General features: G+C 44.9%; 1 protein-coding gene across 5 annotated transcripts in view; it reads right to left on the bottom strand.

The window, feature by feature from the left end:
- LOC129815418 (RNA-binding protein Musashi homolog 2-like) overlaps window positions 1-14297 on the bottom strand; it is a 490331-nt gene that overhangs the window by 202645 nt on the left and 273389 nt on the right. For all 5 annotated transcript variants that reach the window (XR_008753427.1, XR_008753428.1, XR_008753429.1 and 2 more), the window contains exon 8: window positions 8330-8412. Coding sequence is in view for 2 of the 5 variants with exons in the window: in XM_055869219.1 (XP_055725194.1) it covers window positions 8330-8412 (83 nt within the window). In the remaining 3 variants the exon portion in view is untranslated. The remainder of the gene's footprint in view (window positions 1-8329; window positions 8413-14297) is intronic.

Genomic DNA, 14297 nt, shown 5'->3' with positions numbered 1-14297 from the left:
ATCTTGAAATGTTCCGTATTGACTGACCTTCATGTCTTAAATAATGATGGACTGTCATTTCTCTTTGCTTATTTGAGCTGTTGTTGCCATAATATGAACTTGGTATTTTACCAAATAGGGCTCTCTTCTGTATACCACCCCTACCTTGTGTGTCACAACACAACTGGCTCAAATGTATTAAGAAGTAAAGAAATTCCACAAATGTACTTTTAACAAGGCACACCTGTTAATTGAAATGCATTCCAGGTGACTACCTCATGAAGCTGGTTGAAATACAGTGCCTTAGACCGCTGCACCACTCAGGAGCCTAGAATGCCAAGAGTGTGCAAAGCTGTCATCAAGTCAAAGGGTGGCTACTTTGGGCCTCCAGAGTGGCACAGTGGTCTAAGGCACTGCATCGCAGTGCTAGCTGTGCCACTAGAGATCCTGGTTTGAGTCCAGACTCTGTCGCAGCCAGCCGCGACCGGGACCCATGGGGCGGCGCACAATTGGCCCAACGTCGTCTGGGTTAAGCAGGCATTGTGTCAAGAAGCTCAGCGATGGGACAAGACTGTAACTACCAAATGAATACCACGAAATTGGGGAGAAAAAGGGGTAACAAAAAAATATATATATATTTTTTAAATAATAATAAAAATTAAAACATTAAAAATATAAAATATATTTAGATTTGTTTAACACTTTTTTGATTACTACATGATTTCATTTGTGTTATTTCATAGTTTTGATGTCTTCACTATTATTCTAGAATGTAGAAAATAGTAAAGATAAAGAAAAACCCTGGATGTGTCTAAACTTTTGACTGGTACTGTACATAATATCTTTCAACATTCAGATCCTCAAGTAACACATACATTATATGGAGGCATGCCTGTAATTTACAGCCTTCCCTCCCTTCTCCATTCAGTGTGGGCTGGAAGCAGTGCTTCTTGTCTGCCTCCCTCCCTGCCTGCCTGCTCACTACAGTAATTGGTTGGCCATGTCAGGGGACCTGACTAAGAAATTGACCACTAACTGAAAATTCATCCCTGCGGCAGTGATCATTCTCTATTGAGGAATATCATAAATGACACATTTAAGAACATTACCTTGAAGCAGTTCACTAAAATATGGGCCCATTTTAACAGCACACTACTCCCATCTACAGATCTGAGCCACTACTTGATAGGTGTTCATTACGCATTCATATAGGAAGGCGGTCGGGGTGGCAGAGGGAGCAGATATCATTGCTTCGATTGGAGGGATGACTAAATGACTCTTGTCAAAGAGAGGGGCAACCTGCCATTAACTATAACATCAGAACCATCCTACTGTTCCCTCATATTCCTAGCCTCCCTCCAATCAGTGATACTACTGGCAATCACAGGGGGAAGGTAAACTGAAAGGTATGAGAAAGGCCCAGGTTTACCAGGAGAGCAGATCACCCTGCAACTTGAATTAAATGACATGAGAGACTTGGGACTGTGGTCATTATTGATACATGTACAGCAACTTTGCCTATGACACAGAAATCTATATTTCCCCCATCACACACACAAACATGCACACACGCACGCAGAAAAACATCTGTCAGGAGCTATATGTCTCCGCGTCGGAGAACATCTATTTTACAGTGGGGAAGTGAGCGCCAGAAACCAAATAGATATCCTGAAATGTGAGGCCTCTGGTCTGTTTCCTCTCCCCTGAGTTAGATTATACAGACGTCTCTCTTACTCACTCTAATCTCTCTCTCTCTCTCTCTCTCCTTCTGCCACTTCCCTGCCTCTGCATGTAGTTCTCTCTGTGCTAAAGCTACTCCCACTAGAACAGCTTTACTTCAAAACATTACTTCTGTTGTGTCACTTTGACAAGGTCAGCCCTGACTCAGAGTTGGAGCGGCAGCTTTCTCCCTCCTGAAATGTACCTTCTGGTCTTTTCGTTTAGTGAATATATTTTGATTAGAGGATAATTAACTCTGTTACAACCTGCTGAGATGAAACATCTAGCTACAAATCCAATGGCAGCAGCTGATGACAGTTACCAGTCTGCTTCCAAACCCAAACTCCACCATATTCACATTGTGCCACAGTTTCTCTTCCTGCCCCAGTGTGCCAAAACGATCTCCCTACTTGGACAATGTGGACACATCACCTTCTGACTCAAAGCACCTCCAACAAAACACAGGACACTCAGGAAGAGGTGTCCAAAAGAGGCAAGGTTTTCAGGCTTGTAGTTGTAAAGCACTGCACAGTGGCATTTGAGAAATTGAGAATATAATTGATTAATACAAAACAAAATAAAACACTGTATTTGTATTTATTATGGATCCCCATTAGCTGCTCTTCCTGGGGTCCAGCAAAATTAAGGCAGTTTAAACAATAAACTGTGTGATATATTCAGATGTGTATAGCAATTAAAGAGGAATAATACAGTGGGTCCCAGTGAGCCCCAAAATCAGTGTTTCCTTAAAGCTGAGTGTGTCTGAGAGGTCCCATCTGTCAGAGAGGCACTGCAGCGTGGCGTGTAGTGCTGCTGTAACATGGTGTGTGTGTGTGTGTGTGAGTGTGTGTGCTCTGCTGACTGACTGACAGACAGTGTATCACTCCCTCCCTCATCGTCCCTGGCCGTCCTACCAGTCATCCATCAGGGCTCATCAGCATGGCCAACAGCAGCCCATTAGGCCCAGCACACAAGTTTGCACAAATGAATGACAATCTCTGCCTCATGATAAATGTCACACTAATGCTGAAGTGCTGTCAGTTTCTCACGGTTCCCTCCACACGGTGCCACACTGCAGCTTCTTGGTTCCACTACAAGACTGTGGTTCCACTACAAGACTGTGGTTCCACTACAAGACTGTGGTTCCACTAGAAGACTGTGGTTCCACTACAAGACTGTGGTTCCACTACAAGACCGTGGTTCCACTACAAGACTGTGGTTCCACTACAAGACGGTGGTTCCACTACAAGACCGTGGTTCCACTACAAGACTGTGGTTCCACTACAAGACCGTGGTTCCACTACAAGACTGTGGTTCCACTACAAGACCGTGGTTCCACTACAAGACAGTGGTTCCACTACAAGACTGTGGTTCCACTACAAGACTACAGTTTCACTACAACACTACGGTTCCACTACAAGACTACGGTTCCACTACAAGACTACGGTTCCACTACAACACTATGTTTCCATTACAAGACTGTGGTTCCACTACAAGACCGTGGTTCCACTACAAGACTACGGTTCCACTACAAGACTACAGTTCCACTACAACACTACGGTTCCACTACAAGACTACGTTTCCACTACACTACAGTGGTTCCACTACAAGACTATGGTTCCACTACAAGACCGTGGTTCCACTACAATACTACGGTTCCACTACAAGACTACAGTTCCACTAGAACACTACGGTTCCACTACAAGACTATGGTTTCACTACGAGGCGTACCATCCCACAATGGTTCTACTATGATTCTGCTACACTAAGATGTTCCTCACCAACCAGGAACCCTCTCCATGAGGAAGTGTGGTTGAATGACTAATGGTTATGTGATAAGCTACCCAATCAGCACCCCCTCTACCAATTGACAGCATAAATAAACGTAATGCATAGAACAGGTGTTAGTCTGTAGCAAACACCACCACGTGGTGATATACAAGGCCACCTGAAGAGATATCTAGAGAGATGAGGTGAGACCTTATTGTCATTCAGCCTCCGTCTCCTGGCCGCCTCGTAGATGAGGGCGAGGGAGTTGGTGATCAGGAGGCCATTGAGAGAGAGAGGGGCCATTTTCTCAATAACTCTCTCGCTCCTGATTCGCTCCTGCCCTGGGGGCTTCACAGTAATCAGATCTGAAAAGGCTGTGAATGGAAGAGGGAGCGAGAGAGGGAGAGAGAGAGAGAGAGATAAAGAGAGAGAGAGCTACAAAGAGAGAGAGAGGAAGAGAGAAAAAGAGAAAAAGACAGAGAGCGAAAGAGAGAGAGAGAGAGAATGAGAGAGAGAGAGAGAGAATGAGAGAGCGAGAGAGAGTGAAAGAGAGAGGGGGATACTCAGACCCAGTACTTCTCCAACCAGCAGATCAAGGCCTGGGTAGATGAGTGCAGCCAGACAGGAGATTCAGCATGTCACCCTGACATGGGACTTCCCAGAGAGAAAGGAAGGGGCTCACCAGAGGCCAGGAGCACCCCTGGTGGGCAGAGCGGAGTGGAGAGGAGAGGAGGAGAGTAGTAGGAGAGGAGGGGGTAGTTTCACTGGGTCAGAGGGACACCCACATTCTTCCACTACGTCAACCCATCTATACATATACCATCCCGAGTGCAGTGCTGCTCCACACATGAACCCTGCGTGATTAAGTAAGTCCTCCAGGATCCACTCACACACACACACACACACACACCATGATCAGAACACGTCTCAATGTGCACTGACCCTAACTGTCACCGGACCCCTAAAATGATGAGCTCCCAAGCAAAGAATGGTATGTCTGTCTGTCTGTCTTTCTGTCTGTGCTGTCTGTCTGTGCTGTCTGTAGCAGAATGGCAGGCCTACTTGGAAGGGTATACCAAAGGGATAGCGCCAGGAGCTATTCTTATAAATCTTAACATTACAGGGAGTCATGTCCAGTGGATATCTATGAATTATCTGAGATCTCGGCTATTGAGAGAATGTATTAGGTTCATTTCAGAAATTACTTAATTGGGGGAACTCAGATATTAAATCCTGAAAAAAATCCTCTTGTAATACTGAGGTCAAACCTCTGGACCTAGGGCCTGTGTTTTTATTTCTGCTGCATTCCCTCGCAGACGGTCGCCTGGCATTGAGTTGACTATATCCCATATTAAAGGAAGGGTTTATCATGCAACTGTGGAATTGCCAGGCCGTCATTGTAAATAAGAATTTGTTCTTGATTGACTTGCCTGGATAAATAAAGGTTCAATAAAAATGTCAATAAAAAGCAACAGATGGCAGGAGGCTGAGATGAGAAGAATCAAAACACACAGAGACACTAAAGTGTGTGAATACAGGAAACGCCCTGCCTGCCACAGGATTTCACTTAATAATAACAATGATAATAATGACGATGAGTGGAATTAGCAAGTCAAATACACACAGCACAGGCTGTTAGCAGATGATGCTTCAGATACAGCTTTGATCTGAAGCTCCACAAGTGGATTCTAATAGAGGAAAGAAAAACAGGAAGAAGCTAGCTGAACTCCCCAAACCCTCTCCTCTGTTGTCTTAGAGACGCTCCTCAACCATCTCATTACAGCACAGAGAGAGAGAGCAGCACATCAACTTCTGCTATTTTCAACAAGACAAATAACCTGGAGTATTTGAAGTAGCTTTTTATTCTCCTCATTTTCTCTGAAGTTACTCATCTGATGATAACGACGCATGCAATTCCCTGCTAGTCCAATTCAATCCAGCCAGTCGATGGATGGCACAAACAATGCTCCCATCCACTGCAGGGAAAACGAAATAGCAGCCCTGGCTTGGTGCTCCCTGAACGATGAAACCATTTGATGCAATATCATATAAAAATCGATAGCATTGTCTTGGTCTCATAGAACTGCGGGCAGACATTCTCTGTCCCTGGGCTCAAGGAGCAGCTTGTCTGTGACGGAGAGAGAGAGAGACAGAGAGAGAGAGAGAGAGAGAGAGAGAGAGAGAGAGAGAGAGAGAGAGAGAGAGAGAGAGAAAGAAAGAAAGAGAGGGAGCAAAATATGAGGATGGAGAGGGGAGAGGGATCAGAACGACTACAATATCTCATCTCCAGCTCAGATAACCAGATAACCAGGCCTGTTTCTCCTCTCCTCCCGTCTCTCAGCTCTCCTTTAATCCTCTCCTTCTCTCCTTTACTCTTCTCCTTTCCTCTCCTCTCCTTTACTTTCCTGCTCTCTTCCTCCATTCTCTACTCCTCCTCTCATCTCCCCATCTCTTCTCCTCTCCTCCAATGCTTTCCCCTTTCCTCTCATATCCTCCCTCTGTCCTTATGTGATTCCTATGGGAGCTGTGTAAGGCTTTGATCAGCAGGGACTGTCACACACACAGAGCGACACAGGGCAGAGGATGGCTACAGGTGGCCCAGGGGCCAAAACCGGCCTGCGGGAGATATTTTTAGGCCCCCCAAAGTTTTTAGCCTTTTTTTTCTTCTTATTATTTTTTCTTATTATACTTTTTGTTGTTGTATATTTTGTAAAAAAATACTAAAATCACCAGGAATTCAGCAAAAAATGTGTTTCATTTAATAAATCTGTTCCCAAGTATTCCCGCAAAAAGAAAATGGATATGTGATTGTGTCTAAATGTACTGAAGATATGAAATGATTGCTATTTTCAAAACAATCTATTTTAGGGCTTAGTTGTTACAGTTCATATGAGGAAATCAGTCAATTGAAATAAATGAATTAGGCCTTAATCTATGGATTTCACATGACTGGGAATACAGATATGGATCTGTTGGTCACAGATACAGTACCTTAAAAAATTGACCTCATAAAGGGCCTCAAGATCGAGTCAAGTATTTCTGTGCATTCAAATTGCTATCAATAAAAATAAATTGTGTTCGTTGTCCGTAGCTTATGCCTGCCCATATCATAACCCAACCGCCACCATGGGGCACTCTGTTTACAACATTGACATCAGCAAACTACTCGCCAACACGAAGTCGTTCACGTGGTCTGTGGTTGTGAGGCCGGTTGGACGTACTGGCAAATTCTCTAAAATGACGTTGGAGGCGGCTTATGGTAGAGGAATTAACATACAATTCTCTGGCAACAGCACTGGTGGACATTCCTGCAGTTAGCATGCCAATTGCACACTTCCTTAAAACTTGAGACATCTGTGGCATTGTGGTGTGTAACAAAACTGCACACATTTTTAGAGTGGCCTTTTATTGTCCCCTGCATTAGACACACCTGTGTAATGATCATGCTGTTTAATCAGTTTCTTGATATGCCCACCTTTCAGGTGGATGGTTTATTTTGGCAAAGGAGAAATGCACACTAACAGGGATGTAAACACATTTGTGCACAACATTTTTGAGAAAAAAGCCTTTTGTGTATATGGAATATTTCTGGGATCTTTCTATTTCAGCTCATGAAAGATGGGACAAACACTTTACATGTTACGTTTATATTTTTGTTCAGTGTAACTATGTTCTGGCCCCCCGATCATGCACACCAACAAAAATCGGCACGCGGCTGAATCTAGTTGCCTTCCCCTGAGTTAGGGAGAGCCAGTAAGGTCATACATGAGAGAGCCGGTCCCTAGTGGATCTGTTTCTACTACACCGCCCCTGTCAGTCAGCTCCTATGGTCCTGAAGGAGACCACATAGTAAAGGAACGAGTCCCAACCCATTGAGTGACAGGAAGACAGCATTCCCTCTAGCCTATCATAGGCCACAGGGCCAACCCAGTCAGTAGGCTATACACAGTGTACACCCAGGGGGACTGGAGGGGCACACACTACAGAGACTCACAACTGTCTGCTGTACATCAACATGTGACATGAAACAGATGGCTACAGTATGTCCTGTGATATTGAGCATGAGTCATCTGATTAGCTGAACTGACGGAATGACCATACACTTTCGACTGTGTGCTTTGAAGCAGAAGACAACAGCAGTGAGGAGTGATGAGTCAGATCATTACTGGGCTTCCTGGAAGGCTCTAATCCCTGGTTAATGAACTCTTCCTCTGCCAATGACTTCCCAGCAACACTCTCTGCCTGCCCTGGCTGGCTGCAGTCAAGGCCTGTGTGTGTCTGGTGTGGGTATGGGTGGGGTTGTAAGAGAAGGACAGGTTCCTCTCACCAGTCCCTCAACCTGACAGGTGGAATTCACACACACAATTTCACGGTTTCTGGGCAGGACACACCACTGAGCTCCCCATCCCAGAGACCCATCGAGTACGCACACACACACACACACACACACACACACACACACACACACACACACACACACACACACACACACACACACACACACACACACACACACATCACACCACACAAACACATACATGCACGCGCATGTAAACACACACACACACGCGTGCACACACACACACACACACACACACACACACACACACACACACACACACACACACACACACACACACACACACACACACACACACACACACACACACAGGCGTGCGCACACCTGCCCACAAACACTCACACATACACAGGCGTGCACATACACACACACACGTACACCCCACACACACGTACACCCCACACACACCGTTGACTCTTTGCTATTAACACTCTATTAAAGAGGAAATCAAACATTAATCCTTCAACACCAACCTGGAATTGAAAAGAAGAGTGGACTCACCATTTTATTATTGATTTCATGAAAATGAATTTCACAGACTTTCTCTACGACGTCTTCGCCCTCGAAAGTTATGAAGCCAAATCCTGTGCAGAGGTAGAGAGTGAGAGAAAGGGAGAGAAGAGAGAGATACAGTGAGTTAGGGGGACTTTGCATACTTCAGTAACTAAAAGGAAAGCCACCACAGGCCTGATTATTATCATGAGCTGCATGGAGAAACTCTGCCCGGCCGTCTTTTGGAGAGGCAGAATGGCGTCAGCGCTGAGAGGAATGACTGAACAAGGCAGACATTGTCTTCTTTAAATCAGCTATATGATGAAATCTCAGACATTATTAGAGGCACTGGAGGACCTTCTCCACAAAGAGAAGATGGAAAAACAGCACAAAGCCCATTTAATGAGATTCATGGGAGCTGGAGCCTTAGCATCTGAATTTCATTAAATGCATTTTGTGTTCCCCTTCATTGAAATTTCACTGTATAAGAAGCCCTCGTTTTTATGTTAATGCCAGACTCGGCATATCTGAATGTGTCATTGACCGTGGGATTTTGGGGGTATTTATAAGATAAAAGCTTAACCCCTTCCTCTACCAAGGAGGCAAGGCTGCGAGACAAGACAACTGCAGCCTTGGCACACCAGGGAACAGCAGTGCTCTTTTCTCTGCTGTTTTGATGGCTGACGCACAAAGCAATGTGCCTCTTTATGACGCGGGTTCAAAGGGAAAATGATTTTCTATTGAAATGTGTTAGAAAGGAAGAGCTAGCATGAAAAAACAAACAAGAAGAAAAGAACAAGTGCGAGTTAATGGGAACCAGCTCCTATTCAGCCTGTCCTACTGTATACAGACAGACAGACAGACAGACAGACAGACAGACAGACAGACAGACAGACAGACAGTCAAGATCACCTCAGCCTGGGTTTAAACACACATTATCATAAACAATCACCATGATAAGTCATTATCAATAAGCCATTATCATGGAGTTCAACAGATGATGATGGGCTGAAGAGCCATTGTGACATGTTGAATGTGATATGGGTTTTGATTTGTCAATTGACGTTAGAATACAAGAGGTCAAAGGGCATGTAGCCTGAGTACATTGTGTTAAACTGAACCTATACCATACCCATAATAGTCAATACCATATGTGTAATCAGCCTATTCTAAACACAAACACCCAGTCCATAATACTGACAGTCAGCTTCCCCCTGGGTTTAGACAGACAGGGCTTTCACATTAAATGGAGGATAAACAGGGTCGGGGCCAGGGGTTAGAGGTCAGAGGTGAGACGAGAGAAGATAAGGAGACGGCAGGGCTGATAAGACCATGGGTAAATAAACCAGCGCCTACCCCCTCTATTCCACTGTGACCTTTGAGTCATTAACACTTAACTCTGACAGCAAGACAAAGGGGAGAGTGTGTAGTACACATTAGTCACTTTCACCTGTGCTTAGAAGCGTTTCTAAAGCTCTCTTTACAATGACTGCTGCTGTTGACTGTCACCACATAGCCCAGGGGCAGGTTTAGTGTGTCATGTTACTGTAACATGATAACACATGCAATAAAATGCACATTGAGCACTAGCACTAAACTGCCTCTGGAATCATTTTCTGTGCAATAGGGACAAGTTAAACAGGATTTCTAAAATCCTTGATGAGTGTTGGTGAGATTAACTGTGCATGCAGGGCTAACCTAATATAGCAGGCATAGAAAGAAGCCCGAGAGGAGTTCCCAATTCTATAAGTTCGGTTGAAAATACTGTATCCCTGAAAACCGGATGTTAGCGCTTACTGGCTCCATCGAATGGGCTAATAATGCAGGGCAGGCACTGCAGTGTTCTAACTACTGTCATGAGAGGGAACTTATGCCAAGTTTTTCCTAAATGCCCTGACCTCCACTGATGACTTCCTCTATAAACTTATCAGGACATCCTGGTGCAGCTGGTGGGAAGGAAAGTTGGTCAGCCCGCCCTCTTCCCATCCCTCACTACTTATGTCTGGGGTTTCAAACGTACTGTCTTTCTCTCTCCCTCGTTTCCCTTTTTTGCCTGCTTCCTTTGTCATTACTCATAATAACAGTAATCTGAGACAAACTATTCACTATCTTCCTGAAACTGGCAGAGGATGTTACTGAAACATCTCTAGTGCAACAGGAACTTGAAAAAACAGGAAAAGCTACATCAATGAGGTTGAATTAAAATACGCAGATAAATCATCAACAGCTATTCATTTGATGCATTCTATATCAGACCAACGGAATATCAATTCAAGAAGTGACGTCCTGAGATTGGCTTGCCGTGGGCTGCCTGCCTGTGTGTTTCTGTGGGCGGAGCGGTGTCGGGAGCTGAAGAATTGGAAGATGCAGCTTGTTTTCCAGCTCGCTCCACCTCCCCCTCGTCGGCGGCACAAGCACCACTTTTGACAACCAACAAATCAGCCGTCAGGAGCCATTTGTCAAGGCGGAGTGCGGGAGGAGAGAGTGGCGGATGGCTGAGCGGAGCGAGTAGAGAGACAGAAAGAGAGAGACGGGGAGAGGGGTTAACACACCTGCCCTCTCTGCAGGAGAGTGCTCCTGTCACCGCACTCTCTCCCTCTGCCACACACTGAGACAGGCAGCTCCTCCTATAACTGACGGCATATTTTCCACTGCACCATTACACACTGTGGGGTCAGGGCCTAGCCTCTGTCACCATCACCCACCAAGCACTACCAACACCGGCCCACAAGGGAAGCTGCTGGATGGGCTTCTACACCCAAGACTAAATCATAGGCTTCTGACCTAACACAGAATTCTTTTCTAATCAGTGTATTGAGTCCAGAGAGCCAGCTCCTGTTGACAGGGGCCTCATTATGGCAGATGTAGAGAAAACTCCCTGTAACCAGAGAGTCTGGCTCAGTCTTTCTAGGAGTTATTGATAACCTGAGCCCAAACTGCTCTATTAGAGAAACAACCCACTGATCCAAACACTACAGCCATCACAAAGAGCCATAACACTACCTCTGATACCAGTGAACACGGTCTCCTGTCCTGTCTGTTTGATGAATATCCTCAGGGCCAGTACTTGTCGTTCTGCCACCCTAGGCAAGACAAAAAAATGCCACCCCAACTAAACTAGAATAGTCCCAGTAAGCAAAATGACATTAAAAAGATGTGTAAAACACGTATTTTCCAGACGTTGAAGTTAGGTTCAATTTAGGTTCTGAATAAAAGGTGAAAATGTGTATTTTTCATATGTCTAAAATACATATTATCCAGGACGTTGAAAAATACGTATTTTCCGGACGTTGAAATCAGGTTAATTTTCAGTTATGAATGAAATGAGAAAATACTTCATTTTGCGGATGTTGAAAATACGTATTTTCCAGATGTATAAATCAGGCTCATTTTTGGTTCTGAATAAAAGTAAAAAATATGTAAGTTATAGACATCGATGTTTGGGCAAAATCAAGGCTGGTCCAGACTGGACAAAATCTGAACCAAACATAGACGTTTATGAATGGACCAGACCAAAAAACAATGTCAGTGTATGTGGAAATCAAGCCAGGTCCGGATTCACTGCCGGTCCGTGCTTACTGAGGTGTTGCCTGAAATTACATTTTATGAATGCCCATCTAAAATCCAAGACGTCTGGTTCGGACAGGAACAAAAAAAGATGTCCAAAAGACGTCGTCTCGTGCTTACTGGGGTGTAGCCTACCATGTTGACTGCAAAGGAATTCTATGAATGCCCATCCATGTGGTAGGCCCACCATTTGTAAAACAGGCTGTTGCATTGGCTTTATTAGTCCTGATTCCTGTGACTAATCAATTTGGCTCTGAATATCAGCTACCCAACTTTATCAGGAGTTATCGTGAGCCTCTTTGCAATGTGTTCACACAGCTGGAAGCGCAGAAGTATTTTCTTTTTTGCTATGATCAGCTTGTCAAAAATGTACAGATAGAAACTTGAAACTATTGATCATGACAATGGGGTGAAACTCCTGGACAATAGTTGTGATTGTCCATTCCATATTGTCCATTTTACTTTGACCTGTCCTGTTGTTAGGATATGTTGTTTGTCAACATGACAGATACTTTTTTATTTGATTGGGTACAATTTAGGTTAAGCTATTTGATCGGAGAAACCTGCATGATGTAAAAAGTGTCCGTCTCATTACATTGTCATACATTTTATCTTCAGCCTGTGGGCTACAGAAAAGGCCACACACTCTGTCTACAATATCCTATATCTGCTAAATGATTTATGTTAGATGATTTTTTTGATGGAATGTTGGTGGAGCGCTGCAGAGATGCATCTCTCAAACAGCACCCTGGAGAGGCGCGCTGGGAATGGACTAGCAACATATTTTGTGCCCCTGCCTTTGACAAAGTGGGCACTGTTTATCACAGGGTGGCATCAGCGCTCACCTAAAAAGCCCATTAGCCACTGGTTGAGAGAAATTGTCATTGGTTTTGGGCAAAATTACGTGAGGTTTTATGTGTTGTTGGAGGTGCGTCTTGGTCAGTTTAGCTCAGAAAATGCCGCCCTCGTCAATCTGCTGCCATAGGCGGCCGCCTAATCCTGCCTAATGAGTGGGCCGGCCGTGAGTATCGTCTCCTGCTGGATGGGTTGTATTGTCTTCCAGGATGACAGAAACACAGAACAATGTCACACCTCTCTCCAGCCCGGACCTTCCCACAGGGGCTGTCTGACCTTCTACCCCTGTACTGGTCTTCCGCCCCACACTCCTCTACCCTGTTCATTACAGACCCAACAGGTACAGCACAACCCCCACCCCCCCTCCACTCGTCCTCCCTCTCATCCCTCCTTCCCCAGGGTGTCAGATAGAGGTGTGTGATTCCTGTCTGGTAACCCCTGGTGGGTGTTCTGCTCCCAAACATGGCAGGAGACCAGGACAACAGCTCCATGAGATGAATAAAGAGGACCAGGAATCAATAGGGACAGGGAGAGGTGTCAACACCTTCGCTGGGACAAAACTTTCCTTAAGCTTCAACAATGGCCACTTATGACAACACGTGGATATCCAATGTGAGTGCTGGTAATAGGTGTTACTGGCTGGCTGCTGCAGAGGCGAGGAGTCTTGGCTGACTAGGCTGCATCTCACACTTATTAGAGAGGGGCAGGCCTGGCCCCGTCCCCTGTCTCCACTGAGCTACACCGAGCCCACGTTCACAGCCTCTTACCAGCAGCACACAGATCCCTGCACACACACTCTCCCTGCCTGCATAATGCCATCTCCCCGCAGAGAGAGAGAGAGAGGCTACGCAAATAACATTAAAATGCTAAATCGATGAAACGTCAAGTGACCTTTGCTTAAAAAGTTGATTCTGCCGGAGTCACATTAATGTATTTAAAATAGAACAAGATCAAATCAGATAGCATTCTGGAGAGTTTTCTCTCTTAATTTTCTGGCAGACACTAAAGGGACTTGCAAATAAATGCTGAAAACTTTACTTTCAGTTGACTTAACTGTCACCCCTGTTTAAAATCCAACACCAGTCTTTACATTTTTACTCAACTCACCCTTTTTAGCACCTGGGAATTACAAATCAGGCTAAATCATTTCTCTCTGCTATGTTTCCACTGAGTGTGTGACGCCATTTACATACATAAATAGCTTATTTGGGTACGACTGTGGAAGAATGTGGACTTCAGCACATGGAAGTGCTATCCTCTGTTAAGGTGTAGGACTTGTTTTAATATTTTCTTAAGGTTGTATTGTGAGGAACAATCACATACAGTATGCATACCCACAACCCCCTGGGCACAGCAGAGCAGACAGATTCTAGTGACGTGCCTGTGTCAGTCATCCTTACATGAAAATGAAAGCTCTGAGAGCAGTGAGAGCATAGATATGTTCATCCATCCATTACAGCATTAGATGCTCAGCAGACAGTGAGATATCATTCTCATCCAGGACCAACAATGGTATAGGGTGTCAGTGTCAGCCTGTCAGGCCCTACAGTAGGAT

Source organism: Salvelinus fontinalis, chromosome 2 (assembly GCF_029448725.1).
Source record: "Salvelinus fontinalis isolate EN_2023a chromosome 2, ASM2944872v1, whole genome shotgun sequence".
Classification (NCBI taxonomy): domain Eukaryota; kingdom Metazoa; phylum Chordata; class Actinopteri; order Salmoniformes; family Salmonidae; genus Salvelinus; species Salvelinus fontinalis.
This window is presented reverse-complemented; position numbering and strand designations above follow the sequence as displayed.